Source organism: Vidua macroura, chromosome 2, assembly GCF_024509145.1.
Source record: "Vidua macroura isolate BioBank_ID:100142 chromosome 2, ASM2450914v1, whole genome shotgun sequence".
Lineage (NCBI taxonomy): Eukaryota > Metazoa > Chordata > Aves > Passeriformes > Viduidae > Vidua > Vidua macroura.
In genome coordinates this window covers 26844858-26861207 of record NC_071572.1, presented here as the reverse complement: position 1 = coordinate 26861207, position 16350 = coordinate 26844858, and the positions used below count along the sequence as shown (strand labels likewise).

At 47.1% G+C, this 16350-nt stretch overlaps 1 protein-coding gene across 2 annotated transcripts in view; it reads left to right on the top strand.

The window, feature by feature from the left end:
- Window positions 1-4894, top strand: part of SH3RF3 (SH3 domain containing ring finger 3) — a 246319-nt gene extending 241425 nt beyond the window's left edge. For both annotated transcript variants that reach the window (XM_053971184.1, XM_053971185.1), the window contains exon 10: window positions 1665-4894. In XM_053971184.1, coding sequence (XP_053827159.1) covers window positions 1665-1833 — 169 coding nt within the window. In that variant the 3' untranslated portion in view covers window positions 1834-4894. The remainder of the gene's footprint in view (window positions 1-1664) is intronic.
- Window positions 4895-16350: the final 11456 nt, after the last annotated feature.

Genomic DNA, 16350 nt, shown 5'->3' with positions numbered 1-16350 from the left:
CTGCTGAGAGGTCCAAATATAGAGTCAAAGCTGTTATTTCCAGTGTCATGCCAAAGTGGAGTGCCCAGTTTGAGAGCTGAAGTCACTAGGCACCTGAGCAAAATCTGCAAAGAAAATGGGTGACTGCCACTGGAGACCCCCTGGCTTTAGTACTGTGTCACTGGGGATGGCCTCAGGGCATGGTCCACAGCCTCCAGGGCATGTTAAAGTCCCCAGGGACAGGATATTATCTTAGATAAGTACTCACCTTGTTACAAACAGGACTCAGGCATTGGTGGCCAGGCAGCAGTTGTGAATATGTTCTCAGGAGATGGGCTTTAGGTAATCAATTGGCAACTTTTAACTATCTTACTATATTCATTACTTTGCAATTAGCAAGACAGTTACTGACTGTTAACCAAATGCCAGATGACTGCAGAAGTGCTGAAGGAAAAAAACAACCGTGCAGTAGAAATCTATGCCCTGCTCTGCACACAAGTGTGTTGATATAAAATGGTCTGTGCTCTCAGAAGGACACCTGCTGATAAGCTCTGAGTGCAGAATAGCTGTATCAGGCTCAGACACATCATTAGTTCATTGAAATGAAGTGACACTTGACAACAAAGTTCCCAGAGAGCCCTGGGAATGGTTCAGGACTGGGGCTCCCCGTTGGTTTGGAGAGTGCTTTGAAAGTCACTTGATACCTCTCCATTTTAGCTTCTCTTCCAGGTTTGAGGGACTCAAAGTACATTCGCAAGACACATTATAAGAAGAAAAATGTGAACTGCTTTAGCTAACATCTGCTGGTGTCACAAGCAGTGGGAGCATTGCAAACCCCATTTTTCATCATCAGTGGGCAAGGGAAGAGACCCTCTCATATATCTGGACTTCTGTAAGGTCTTTGACATGGTCCCTCACAATATCTCTCTTTAAACTGGAGAAGGATGGATTTCATGGACTGTTTGGTGGATCAGGAATTGGTCCAGAGGGTAGTGGTCAATGGCTCAATGTCCTATTGGACACTGGTGACAAGTGGTGTCCCTCAGGGGTCCACACTGAGACCAGTGCTGTTTAATATCTTCATCAATAACATAGATGGTGGGATTGAGGGCACCCTCAGGAAGTTTGCAGATGACACCAAGATGATTTATGCAGTTGACACATGGGCTCTGAGCAACTTGCTTGAGTTGAAAATGTCCCCGCCTCTGGCAGAGGGGTTGAACCAGATGACCTTTTAAAGTCCCTTCCAGCCCAAACTGTTCTATCATTCTGTGATGCTATGATTTTTGGATGGAGCAAATGCAGAGCTGAATAAGACATGTTACAGCAGAGATGCAGCACTAGGATAAAGCAGCCAAGTCCTGGCACAGCCTCAGCACACAGCTGGGAGCAGAGATAACATGAGTGGTCCATCCATTAGACAACACACGTTTCTGCTTTCAAGGACTGGCTCCAGAGTACATCCTGGTCAATTGTCCAGCCATGCTGGCCAGAAATTTCTGTCTTACTCAGTTTTAGTAGAAAATGTAGCTGCATTGTGGAGCTACATTTTCATACAACTAGTGTGTGAAAATGTAACTGATTGATATTTCCAAAAGATTTTTCCCAAGATCTCTGATACTGGTTCCCAGCTGCTCCCATCAAGTGCAGATTAACCAAGTCTTTTCACATTTTTCTCTCCAAAGGTACCGCGTTGTGGTCCCATACCCACCGCAGAGCGAGGCGGAGATCGAACTGAAGGAAGGTGACATTGTGTTTGTGCACAAGAAACGGGAGGACGGCTGGTACAAAGGGACGTTGCAGAGGAACGGCAGGACGGGCCTCTTCCCCGGGAGCTTTGTCGAAAGCTTCTGAGGACGAATCGCCGCTCTCTCAACTGAGGAGCTTTCAGGGGAAACTGCATAGCACAAGAAGAGACAGCAAAGAGAAACTGGACTGATAACCACTGCCATTTTTATTTCCAAAGACTTCCCCCAGGCCCTTCAGTCTGCAGCTCTGGAGACACAGTGTCCTGCTGTGCTCCTGAGACCATGTGCGGTGCATACAGTGGTATGTTGAAGTAGTGCCTTCCACCTGGAATCAGAGACTGAAAGGATGCCCATCTGGACTGTAGTAACCTAAACTCTGGCTGTTAACCTTTTGTGTAAATTATAGAGAAGATATCTTTAAAAAAAATTAAGAGGAAAGCTGTTATATTGCTGTAACTTATTTGTCAGAGCTGCAGTGTTCTTATTACTGGCCTATGCAAGATGGATTTGAGAGTTCAAGGAGGTGTGCTAGAAGCTCTTAAACTGGGATTTTGTTTTTACCAAGGGAAGAAGAGGGGAGGGTGGAGAAAACCCCAGCTAAAGATCAGTGCATCATTTTGCAAGTAAGAATGAGGAGTCAAAATGTTAATGTCATGCTTTCTATATACCTCAAAGATATGCTGCGCAGGTTTGTTAGTGTTCAGTACTCAGAGTGCCACACCACCCCGTGTCCTGGCACTGCTGCCAGGGAGGTCCTGGAGGAAGCACGGCTCCACCATTAAACTGTGGTTATTTGAGCAGAATCCCTTTTGCCTGTCTTCTGCCCGTATTATATGCAGCATGGATTTTTGTCCTTTGGTATCACTTTCCATTGCTTTTTTGTACAACGTACCTTTTTACTGTAATAATTGCTCTACTTTATATATATTCCTACTAGATCAGACATTTCCTCTTTTTCATACATCTGGTGCTATTTTTTTTAATTGTTAAAGATTTGGTTAAACAGAGAGGCTGCAACAAGATTTGCATTCAACATATGAAATTAGAAACGTACCTGAAGATTGAGATCAGACTGCTTGTTCTTGCATCATAGAGGAAAAGAGAAAAAGCTGCATGGTCACCGATAAATATACCTGGGGGGGGCTGCCTGTGGAACACACACATGCTTGCTCTCTCCTACATATTTAGAGTGGCTGAAGACCCATGCTGAAGCACAGCGTTCTGTCTGGAGAGTGATAATGACTCCAGAATTGGAAGTAATTCCCAGAGGAGTCATTTTAATTGACTTTTTCATGGCAATAAGAAGAACACTGCAGGTTCTAGCACACACAGGGACCGTGGAGTTTTCCTCTGTTGTTGCATGACGGAGACAAGAGCTGATCTGCGACAGCAGTAATTAGTGTTATGGAAATGTGATTTCTTACTGTAGAAATGTACAGTTCTGGAGACTGTTGGATTTCTTAACGTCGTCAAGCTACAATACAAACTGTATCAGGCAATATAAGCTTCCATCTACCAGGGACTTAAAGGTGCAATAAATGTGAGTTTAGCCAGTAATTTGTATGAAAAAGAATGAGAAAAAAAAGTCATAATGCAGTTGTTGAGAGTATTTAAAAAGACATCGGTTCTTGAGGAGTGAATTGTGTTGAAAGGCCTTTCATAGCTGTATCCATACCTTGCCTCTGACAGCAGCTGGCTGTTTGCCAAAGCCCACATGTGGTGGGCGTTTAGAAGCGTGTCAGAGGCACTGTAACCTGGAGATGATCTTACTAAAACAAAGAGGCCTGGTGGGTGAACATCATCACTGCGTTACCAGTATTTCATATGCGAAGGTGTAAGTTTTGTTTTCATTCAAGCCGTGTGTACTAGTACATATCAAACCCATGTAAGTGAGCATTCATGTTTAAGTTCAGCTCTGTGACTTTGTTCTCTGTAAAATAAGTTATTCTTGCTGTCACTTGTTAACAAACAAATTCCAGAAACACAGTTCATGGCCAAGTATAGCACCTTCAAACCAGGAAGCGTCACTTTCAGGGTGTTTCTTTTTATACTTGATGTTGCCGCATTTGTTGATATTCCAGATTGTAATGAGTCAGTCACTAAAAATTTAGTTACTGTCAGGAGGAAATTGCCTTTTTATAACCAATAAGAGACTGAAGAAACGTCTTCTGGAAAGACTTGCTTGAGATTAGAGCCATATCTGTTCCACTTATTTGGTCCAGGTCAGAACTGGTGTCACTGCACCTCAAACAGTAAACTGCACAGTTAGGCAGTCAGCAATGCCAAAATGTGTGTTATTGATTCCAATAAAAATTCTGGGTGAGATCTGTCAGAGATGAGATTTTTTCTGACAACTTACAGTGGTTAAAACGCTCTTAAAATTCTGTTCCATGGTGCATTTACTACACTCAGAAAAACAAAACAGGATGACAACTTGCATGCTGCTTATTCTGTTTAGCCAGATCTAAAATGGTTCCAGATTTCCACCGTTTTATGCTTAACTCTAAGAGGACAAAAGTTGGTGTGTGAGAGGATCAAGAAAAACGTGCAGATGTCATATCATTAAATCAGTGCTTTAAAATATATTTTGCAAGGAGGATGATGGTTTTTTGAATGGTCGACAACCCTTCCAGTCATATTTTTCTTCTAGGAAAAATATGGGGGGAAGGAGGAGGAGGTGTTCTATTTTGATAGCAGCTGTTTCTGGGCCCGCTTTATTGCTTATCGCAGTTTGGGTTACTGAGTAATCTTCTTGGACAAATCACTTCCATGCCAGGAGCACAAGTATTAAGGTGAACTTAATACAGCCCAGTGATACAAAAACATGACCCAGTGCCATTCAGAAAGTCCTAGACTGAGAGAGGTTTGACTAGTACTGTGGTCTAGTTTTGACCTGTCATGCCAGGAAAAGAGGGAGTAGAGGGCGTCTCCATCTCCTGCAACAGGGCGGGGAAAAGATTCCTTCTGGTGGCCTCAGTTTGTAAAATGCCAGGTTTGTTCTTCTAGAAATGGGTTCAAGTAATTGAACAGTTCCTTTGAACTTTGCACAGCTCAGAAAATGTTTTTGTTATACATGAATGTTAACGTGGTTTAGGAAATGTTGGCAGATATGAGTACAAATGAACTACAATGACTGTGTTTCTGATTCTTTAAATAAAATAAGTATTAAGGCAACTTGACTAAGGTTTCTCTCTCTATTAGACAACAAGGTGAACAAGCAGTGTAGGCAGCTCTGAGGTTTGCAAAGAAAATAGGGAAGACTGGTCTGCAAACCCTGTAGTAATTCCCACATAAATAAAAAACTGTTAGGGGTAAGAAATACCTGAACAGGAGTCAGAATCTCTGGCTCTTCTTTTGGCATATCTGGGATTTCTTCAAAATCTTGAGAAGTTAACAACTTACCTGTGGAGAAGAGGTGTGTAGGTCCAGAGGAAGAGAGTGGGTACAGGCCAGGAAGAGGCAGCAAGGTGGCAAGGGTAAGGCTGTGGCAGAGAGGCTAGGAGGGGATGTGGAAGCAAAAAATGGCAAGGAAAAGAGCAGCCTCTAATAGGGTGCTCTGAGGTCACCTGGTGGTTTGTAGGCAGAGGAGAACCCCTTTCCTCATGCCCTGGGTAGGCTTGGGTGTGGTGTCAGCAGGGTCCATGTGTGCTCTAGGCAGCGTACAGCCAAGGAACTGCCAGAGAGGGAAGGAGCAGGTTGTACCCTGGGCAACTGAATGCCCTTTAACTCAGGTGAGGGGGGTAAGCCTGTTTTTGGACAAGGCTTGAGATTCCCATTCAGCAGCACAGTGCAGAGCATCTGGAGGGGGAACATGAGTCCATGAGTGAATCTGGATGTGTTTGCCTTGATTTGGCTGAGAGACACCTCTGGAAAAGACACCTACAGGTGGTGGTGATTCTTTGCACAGTTAGGGAGCACATAGGGCAGGGATGAGTGAGGCACAGATAACTCACCAGGTCATCTCCATGGGAGGTGACACAAGTCTCTTCTTGCTCCAGCTGGATCCTGAGTCAAAATTCTGAAATGTGGGATACACTAGAATTTAAATGTGGGCAGGCAACACCTCTCCCTCTGCTGAGCCTTGCTGGCTGTCTGACAAGTAGCATGGTGCAAAACGCTGCACAGAGGAGCCTGCCAGCTACTTCCAAGCTGGTCTGGTGTGCCAGTCCCCTCCACACTTTGCCAGGTCCTGCTCCTCTGGCATTTCTCTGTGCCCTGCTGCCAGCATATACCACATACCTCACACTGCCTTCATACTGCATGTCACCCTGTGCTTCTGCTCCAGTGCCTGATAGAAATTTAGGCCACGTTTTGGAAGAAAAATAATCATTGTAAAATTGTTACACAGTTTGACTGTTTCTAAATGCTCATGGAGAGCAGAACCACCTGGACAACATCTGCAGGGCTTTCCTGCAGCCAAAAGCTCTTCCTGACATCAGCAGCTCCTTATACATGGTGAACCTGGCAGCTACATGGCTTGGTTAGTTGGTGCCAAACCAAATAAATGAGCTGTACTGGAAGGAAAGCCAAGAGGTGCTACAGTCTGGAGAAGGCCCTGTCCTCACACCCCAGCCTTTCATGTGGCAAAAATAACTTTCTTAGTGGTCACAGATGTATTTCCAGTCACTGGGGCATGGGTGTCTATCCTCCCTTCAGAAAACCACTTGATTTTTCTCAGCCACTAAGCAGCACCACCTGTCCCACGGTGCCACAAAGGGGCCACGAGCCAGAACACTGAAGAGCTTGTACCAAGGTGGTCCCCTTGCAGCATGTGCCTGACAGCCTGTGTGAGTCCCCCACGTTTACAGTACATCTCAGTTGCAGGTGAGCCCACCTCTACTTGGGTCTCTTCTTTACTCCCTGTGGAGACCCCAGCAGCCCCAGGGAAGGACAGCCAGCATCCTACTGACTTGGCCAGAGAGTCACTGAAAGCTGTTTCCAACACAAATGGCTCTTTTGCACCAGGCAAGATGAAATGCAGTGTTTTTGCAAAGGCAACAGGAATAGTCTTGTGCACAGGATTCTGAGCTTGTGACCTCCTGTGTGACACACACGTGTGTGTGCAGAAAAGCCCATGAGCAAGGAGCGCTGCCAGGGAGTGGGGCTGCACCAGTGCTACCTGCCCACCCCTCTGAGAAAGGGCACTGGAAAGGAGAGGACTGGCTTTTTAGTTAAGGGTGAGCATCCTTGGGGGAAATGCCTGGCCTGGAGAAACCTTGGGTTGGTCAATGCCATCCATGCTACGCTCCAGCCAACAACAGGGGTGAGCCATGGGGGAGCTGCCTTTGGTGGAGGGGTTGCTGTCATGCATGGAATCCTCATGGGGAACACAGGACTGATGGGGGCACAGCTAAGTAAGGGGGCAGAGGAAAAATGAAGTCATTAAGACAGGAGGGAAGGGAGAAGCGTCTTTAACTTACTGTCAGAGAAGGAAAGCATATTACATTTGTCTTCTGCATCTGCACAAGGGCTTGGTGGAGCTGCTGTCAGTCATGCCAGTGTGTGCAACCCCTGCTGGCCCCAGGAGTGCAGCTGTGGGGTGTGCGTGGCAGGAGTGCAGGGCGATCCCATCGCCAGGAGGGCATGTCCTCTGCCATCCCACCTGGCCAAGGAGGACCACAATGAGTGCTTAAGGGCCAGGGTCCCCAGGGATGGCACTGGCACAGGACTCTGGAGACAGGGCAGTGTCTGACAGTGCATCTCCAGCTGCTGAGTGGACACATGCCCAAGGAAACCCACAGGGACCCCCGGCTTTGCCATTGAATCAGGCTGGGAGTCAAAGTCCGACACATCCCTGGCCCAGGGCTGGTGACCCTGCCCCACATCACTGCTGTCTCCATGAGGCACTTGGTTCTCATGTGTGATACTGCACAGCCAAGGGAGCTACCCCCCCACCTTTCTCCCCAGCAACAGCAGAAAGGCATTCCCTTTCTCCTCCTCATGGGTGTGTCAAATTTGCCCTACAGCTGCCCACTTGAAAATCAGCCTTGAAGACAGGAGGGCAATTTGTTAAGGTTCTTCCCTCTCCCCTCCCCAGATAATTGTCTGGGATCTGCGTTAATGGAAACATAAATTGACTGCCACTCTGCTAAATGACAATCAGGTTTTGTTTGACAGAGCTAGGAAGTATCTTATCCTGAACATTGGCATCAAACAATCTAAATGCAAATTGCAAAGTGTTTGGGGGTAAGGAGGCTGTTTATCTTCTGATGAGGTTATATAATAATGCAGAGCGGGGAGAGAATTGCCTTTCAATTCCTAAAGGCTATCAAAAAGCATGATGGTTAAACCGTGGGGCTAGTGTTTACATTTTTTTTTTTTTAATGGAGCAGATTCAGTTATTTGGCATGGATTTTCTTTTAACAAATCACTTTTTAAACAAGATGCATCACGGCAGCATTTCAACCACATTTCAGCAATTCTCAGGCACCCAGGTTAGTGTGGAAAATGACAGAGCAGCCATCATTTTAATCCTGTTATGTCTACTGCTCCCAGCTTGTTCTCCTCTGATGAAATACACTGCTGTGCCTCAGAGAGATAGGAAAACATTTGCTGCACTCATGGCCTGTTTCTCTTGTTAGATTACCAGGTTTATACATGCCAGCACTGCCCAGGTATCTCCAACGCTCCTACACAAGAACAGTTACAGGACACAGCTGAAAACATGAAATGCAACCATGACCAGCTGCTTCCTGAGACACCACCATGTGCTGGGGTTACTTCTCATGCTGGATGCCCCACGCTGGATGTGCAGCAGCTTTTGTGCCAGTTGGTTGTGAAAAAAAGTTACTGCAAAAGTCAAAACTTTCAGACCTGATCAGCACAGCACTCCAGCACAACGCTCTGCAGTACCAGAGCACTGTGCCACACAGGCAGTGTGCCAGGCTGGCATCTGCAGCAGTGCCTGTGCTGGAATCTGTGCCCTAATAGTTTTCTTTAGTCTTGTCCTGGGAGGGAAGAGGTGTCCACGGCAGCTCAGGGGGCTCAATAACTCGAAGCTTTCAGCAGCTTGTGGAACTGGTCTCCTTGAAGTTTTTCCACTCCAAGTTTGTAATCTAATCTTCTTGGAGCTTGATTTAGACTTCTGCATTTCTCCATAAATTAAGAAGCAGGCTTGAGTTTACTCCAAGAGTTTTGCTCATCTGGGAGGCAAAGGAAGGAAAGGATTAATGTGTCATTTTTATTTTCCCATTTAAATATGTCTCGTGCAGAAAAATGAACATGAATCTCTGCAAGGCAGGAAAAACGCAATAGATCTGTGAAAGTGACACAAGCTGTGTGTGTATAAATTGTTGGGCCTGTAGACCACTTGGTGCAGACCAGCCAAATAACTCACACAAATCTATGAATAAAAGGACATTTGAATATAAGTGGATACCACTGGAAAGGCCACGATAATCTGGATTTGTAGAAAGGGAAATCAGTGAGTAGTGATTGTAGCCCCATTTAGGAGGGGGATGTTGGTTTCACCCACTGCCTCTGTGATGGAGACCTTTAGGGACCAGCCAGGGCATCCCTTGAAAGGGACTCACTGAACCACAGGAGAAGAAGAACCATGGGTAGTTTAGCATATTAAACCAATTTTAGAACACCTGTTTAACTTACTGCTGTTAGAAAACACAGCAGGTGTTTTTCCAAAGGCTTTGATGACGTGGCTGACAACCTGCAGCTCTTGGGAGCGGCTGAGATGAGGGTTATTACTCCAGATGGTGGTTATTGCTCCACAAGTTGAGCACAGGGTGTGACTCTTGGGGTGTCCTGTGCAGGGCCTGGAGATGGACTCGATGATCCTTATGGGTCCCTTCCAACTCAGCTTATTCTGTGAACTTATGACAGACTTTGCCTTCACTACTGTGATAAATAAATATATATAACACATAAACCACACACATGTATATATGCATTTACATACAATTCTCTTTATGCATATCACCACCACTCCTTTAGTATCAGAAAAGAGCCAAGTGTTCTTACTGAGCTGCATGCCACCTTGATTGATGTCATTTAAGCAGGTCCAGGGCTACCTGTGCTTGCAACTAGAGCATGGGGTACATCAGAACAGTTTTAGATGTCAGCTGTCAAGCAACACCAGAAAGTTGAGGAAAACCAACCTGAGGTCTGAGCTGTGACTCCCTTGTCTGAAGGGCATGGCCAAATTCTGGCAGTTTCTGAATTTCCTCTGATGACCTCCCACCAGTTTGGAAATACAGCAATAGGATCCATTAAAGAAATCATCCAATGCTCAAACTTTCTATTAATGTCAGAGCACTCTGAAACAGGTACTTTAAAAGGAAACTGAAGCAAAAAATGAAGTCCTCCTTCCTTCAATTCTCCAGTCCTCACAGAAGAGCCCTTAATTAAATAGAGCAGCACTCATTCAGATTTAAAGGCAGTAAAACACATTCTTGAGCATTTCCCATGGCTTAATAAGAAGAGCAGCTGCCATATTGTAACTCCATCCATGTACCCTGACCATAGGACAGTAAATTACTCTGGAAATTCATATGAAATTAATGCTAGATTTTGCCCAAGACAGTTTGTCAAAAGCACTGTTTTGCTTTGTCTAAATAAATATTCACCAGCTGAGAGAGGGGAATGACTCTCCGCCTACGCTGCAGCTCCGCTGGCCATGGCCTCATGTTGGGCGCCACCTGCGACGATGCGTTATTTTTCCTGGTCCTGGACAGCTCCGAAGTTCCTAGCTCGAGCGCTCCTTCTTGGCGGGACCGAGGCTTGTCGCGATTCCCAGGCGCTTCTGCTGCCGCGCAGCGGGGCGGGCTGGCCACATTCTGCTGTCAGCGCGAGGGACAAGACAAAGAGGCAAAGGAATTGTCCACCTCGTCCGCGTGGATGGCTGGAAAGCTTTAATGGCCGTGGGAGCTGTGGTGGAGAAGCTGCGAACCGCTCCCAATACCGCGTGGATGAAAATGGCGCTGGGACTGGGGAGGCGCGGGATGTTATAGGGGGCGGGACAAGGAGGGCAGGAGCCCTCCCGCACAATGGGGACAGGCGTCATGGCGGCGACGTGGACCATGGCAACCAACGGGAACGCGACAGGGGCGGACATGGGCTCTGGGGCAAATGGGGCTGCGGGAACGGGGTGATGAGCACAGAACTCTCCAGAGTGGACAGGGGGGTGGTTACAGGACTGGCAGGGTGAGCTCCAATGGTAAGAGACCCGGAGCGGGTCACCGCGGGGAGGGAAAACACGGGGGGTGCACAGGGGTACACAGAACCGACTAACTAACACATATCAGAACCCCTAATCTGAACACAGCCCGGGATGCAACAGGGGAGCACAAGAAAGCCAGGGAGAGTAACTAGGGCAGGGAGGATCAGGTCTGGCAGTATCTGGTTATTGATATGAAGCAGAGAGCTGGTGAGTGCTCCAAGGCACCTCCCAGCCCCCACATTCCCCATCCTGGGGGTCAGACACTGTGCTGGGATGGGAGCCAGCAGCTCCAGAGGTTGTCCCAAGGATATGGAAAATCACGTAACAGCCTCAATACTGGCTGGTGTCTGAAGCAAAGCCACCTTAGACATGGCTGGATACTCCAGCAGCGGGTGGGGCAGCATCTCCCACCACCCCTTGTGCACTGCCAGGCAACTCCTGAGGTTCAGCACAAGCAGGAAGGGATGAAGCAACCCACAGCATTTTGGCCCAGCCCCAGGAGTGCTGGGATGGCGCTCATCTATCAGTAATATGACTCCTTCCCTGTGCCAACTCGGGCAGCAGCAGTGTGCAGGTCAGGTCAGGTCAGGTCAGTGTTTGAGACCCCTGGGCAGTGCTGGGTCAGACACCAACCTGCTGGCACCCGCCAGCCCAGGCACAGCCGCCACTGCTACTGAACCATGTGATCCCTGGGGGGCTCAGGCCAAAATTAGGACTGCTAAATGTGGGCATCCAAACCCCCTCTGGGCTTTAGGGTGGGTGTGGGCAAGGGCCACTGCTGGCATGGCTGAAGCTTGAGAAGGAGCTCCCCAGGTCAGCCAATTTTCTCATCAACTACTTCAGGTTCACATAGATGCAGAGAAGCTTTTATTGTCCTGCTCTTCTCAGCAGTGAGGAGAGGAAACTGCACTCTGGAACTCCTCTACTGAAGTGTCCTGCTGATTTCAGTGCTGGTGAGGCTGGCAGCAGTGCAGACTGGTCCTGCAGCAATGCAGGCTGGTCCCACAGCCCTGCAGCCTGCAGCTGATGATGCCCAGCACTGCATCCCCCCTGTTCAGCACAGCCCTAGCAGGATGCAAAGATGCAAACTCACTGGGTGATGGTGGGACAAGGGAGCTGCTGCTCCACCCTTGCAGGGGCCGGGGCACAGCTCAGAAACGGACACCCACCTAGTACCTCATTAGTCATGAGCCACTCTTGGTAGACGGTTATAAAGTGATTTATTTTGTCATTAGCCTTATCTTACTTTCTAAAGCTTAGTTTCTAAACTATGTTCATTTTTGCACTTCCATTAATCTCCTTGGTTTGATAGTCTAAATTAACCGTTTTGAGGACAAATCAAATTTCTTTAACTTTTTTTTGTGGTCAAACAAATTCAGAGGATTTTTTCCCCTCAGTTATATTTTACTGAAATATCAGAATTATACTTGTGTGTGTTGCTGTAACCCAAGCACTGGGGATTTTTTTTGCTGAGGCCTCTGCTAATTTTTATACTGAAGCCTTCCTGCCACATCCCAGATGTTAATAAAATTGGAAATGAGCTGCACCAAGAATGCAAGGGAGACAGAAAAAACATGATGAGGGACGGTCCCTCATATCAATAAAATCTGCCGCATTTCTCCAGGCAGTGTGTAAAATATAGCGGGCACATAATCCACGCAGCAATAAAAGGCTGCCACATGCCTCCCAGCACCCGGGGAGCTATCATTTTCAATTAGGAACAAAAGCCTCTGGCATGTGACAGCAGCAGCAGCAAAAGAACTGAACACAGTTAAGGCAAAATTTAGTTTCATTACAGCTTGACGCTGATTACAGTTTTTTCTTTGTTTTCTCATCGAGTCCCTCTGTCATCGTATGGGAGGTAGCGTGGCAGTACAGGCTTTTCTAGTGGCTTGAGCACAACAAGAAGTGGGTCGAGGAGACCCCAAAATGATGTTTTTAAGACGACTGCAGCTTTGATTTTAGCTCCTTTAAGCCATCACTTTTCCTTGGGCCAAACTGTGATAATATGCATTTGAAAATCCACTCTTGGTGCCTGCTCCTTTCCCTCTGTTGACAGCATCAAGTGCTCATATGATGCAGCAATAAAGTGAAGGAAGGCACACTGCCAGGCATGCCCCAGACTTAATAAAATCACAGCAAATCCAATATATTAGTCAGAACATATCTCTTTCATGTCTCACTTAAACCTCCATTGTACACTAATAAGTATAACTCAGTTTTTACCTCAGGTTTTCAGAAGCTGATCAGTTACAATATTGTTTTGCATTTATTAAAGTATTTCTTATGTTTTTAAATTAATACATTCTGAAACCTAGTTCTATATAGTTCAATTTTTTTAAGTGTGTCAAATTCATATTTTCTCCTTCTCTTTTCCTTTTTCCAAATATTTAAAAAGTCTTTTCAACACACGGAAAGAGATGTGAACTCAGATCAGCCTGACCCTGGCTGAGGCCACCCCATAGTTTTGCATGCTTTTCTTGGGTTTTAGTCTGGGCTCAGCAGGAGCTGAGGGACACAGGGAGAAATGGATTGGCTGGCAGGGCTGCTCCAGCACCTGGGGGATGCCCAGTGAGGGTGCAGCTCTGGCCCAAGGCCAACGCACTGGCAACCACAGTACCATGAGTGCCAGCCATGGGGAGGGCAGAGGCCACCCCTCTGCCACCAGACCCAGAGCCCCAACAAGGTCTGCAAGTAAGCCCATGGTTATTCTTCATCCACTGGTGGGTCCTGCTGTGCTCTGCTTCTGCACCACTGGATTTTTCCTTCCTCCTGTTCAGCACATTTCTATCCCCCATCCCTTGTGGTCCCAAAGTTACTGCAACTCCAAGCCTTATCGAAGACCATGGGACCTGTGAAGCCTGTACAGACACAAAGCAGACCAGCACGTCCACCAGAAACAAGGACAGAAGAGCTCCTGGCTGCTAATGTTTTTACCCAGCTCTTGTGAAAATATAAGGGTAGAAAAACATTAAATAAGTGCTCTTCCTGCTCTAATCTGCCATTTGGAGAATGATAATATTTTATGCATCCAGTGAAAAATGCTTTACCTCTGAAGCAATGGATATGTATGCACAGACTCACCCATGTAAAATTGCCCACAGCCCTGGCTCTTATCACCTGCTCAATTTTTGTGCAAGCCTAAAGGGAGCTCCAGCCCTGAGACAGCAATTACCATACTTATCCCATGGCTTACAAAATGACAGAAATTGAGTTTTTGATAGGTGCTCATATTAGGCCCAGAAAGATTATTTTCTAGCACTCCTGGCCACAGGGAAATGTCCTTGTTTCACAGCTAAACCATGAACAGAGATCCCAGGGCCCATGTGGATCATAGAATCACAAAATATCCTGAGTTGGAAGACACCCATAGGAATCATCAAATCCACCTCCTGGCCTCACATAGGACAGCCCAAGAATGACTCCCTGTGCTTGAAAGTGTTGTCCAGTAACTCTGTCAGGCTAGGTGCTGTAACCACTTCCCTGGGAAGCCTATTCCAGTGCCCAACCATCCTCTGGGTGAAGAACCTTTTTCTAACATCCAACCTAAACCTCCCCTGACATAATTTCAGGTCATTCCCTCAGATCCTGTCACTGATCACCAGAGAGAAAAGATCAATGCCTGCCCCTCTGCTTCCCCTTGTGAACATGCTGCAGGAAGCTATGAGGTCTCCCCTCAGTCTCCTCTTCACTAGGCTGAACAAACCAAGTGACCTCAGCCAGGGAAGAGCAGGGAATAAGGTTTAAATCCCCTCCCCGTCCATACTACAGCTTCTTCCACTTTGAAGTTTTAATCACTGAGGCTTTTTGGTAAGTGTCCCTGGCTGGGCTGTTACCATGCCACTAAATAAATACACTACCATACAGATAGTCTGGAATCTCCAAGCACCAGCAAAGGCTAAAAGTTCTCTCTGATATCAACAGTTCCAGTAGAGCTCTCTACCCATTGCATCAGGGTTCCAGGCTGGGTCAGGAGGGATTGGAGAGCCCCCATTCCTCAGGGGTCCATGGGGCTCCATGGAGCTGTTCACACCAGTGGCATGCAGAATGAGCCAGCTGTGCCACACTCACCAGCAGGAGCACAAGGCAACACCTCGCACCCTTGGCTGTCAGACAAGCACCCGCCACTTGTCACTGCTTCATTCCTTCAGGGCACACAGCAGAGGAGCAGTCTAGTGGAGAGCACGTGCCCTGGCGCACATCCGAGCTGATGTCAAGCTGGTGTCTTCTCATTAGTCTTTATAGGAAACAGCATGCTGCATTTGGAGCCAATATGGAGCCAGGAGGTGTTACAGCCACGAGCACAGAGAAATGATACAACGGGGCCTGAAAAGTTTACAAATCCTGCACAGTCAAAAGATAAGAATAACATGAAGAAGGTGCAAGCCAGTATTCCTGAGGAAAATAATCAAACCTCAAGACATTTCATGGAAGAGGCACTCAGAAAGCAAGGGCCAAAAAAGCACGAAATTAAGAATGAGCATGTGCATGTGTGAAAGAGACCAAACAGAAGCCTGGAAGAGCTTTTCTCAGTGGGAATTGCACAGCACTAAAAGCATGGGGTCATATTGCAGTTTTAAGGACACTGAGAGCCATATTTAATTTCCTCACAGTTGATCCTGGGATAGCACTGTCTGTGGGGATGGATGAAGAAATCCCTCCCTGCCCCCAGGCAAGAGCCTCTGCCTTGCTAAGGACCGTGGTGCAGGGGGCCACAGGCAGCCTCAACACAGCCACGTGCCCCCAGGAAGGTGCCACCAGCACTGCAGAGCTTCCACCCTCCTGCTGCTTTCCTTTGGGTGCCATGGCACACAGTCCTGTGCTGCAGTCCTGTGCTGCAGATATGACAGACTGTGCAGCAGTGCCTAAAAAAGTGGTGATTTGATAAATAATGAGCAAACCCTCCCAAGCAGGACTCAGCAAACTCTTATGTTCAAAACTTTTACAAAAGGATGGCAAATGTTACTTCTTGTCCAGGCTGCATTTGCATTACGTGAACCAAAAGCTTGCAGTTAATCACCATGAGCCTGCACTGCGTTCCCAGGGAAGAGGCCCACCCCTCCAGGGCAGACTGCACAGCTGCATCAGTCCTGCTGCCAGCAGCTCCCTGGCAGGCTGCAGACACTAAGGCAAGGGGATAAGACCCTTATGACCTACAAAAGAAATCACAAAGAAGCATGGAAATAAAAAGCAAGCTGGTGCTGGAATGGGAACCAACAGAGAAAGAGACACAGGTTATTTTTCTCTTTGCTAAAATACTCAGGTTTAATCCCCAAATTCTCTGAAAATTAGCCCCAAAGTAAAAGCATCCTTTGAAAATCAGCCCATTCCCTGCTACCACCAGCTGAGCAATTGGGGCATTTATCTGAAGAGCAGAGAGGTAGTTACAGCCCTCATTTTTTTCCATGTGAAGATGGACCAGCTCCATCAGGTCTGAAGAGGTTCCTCCAG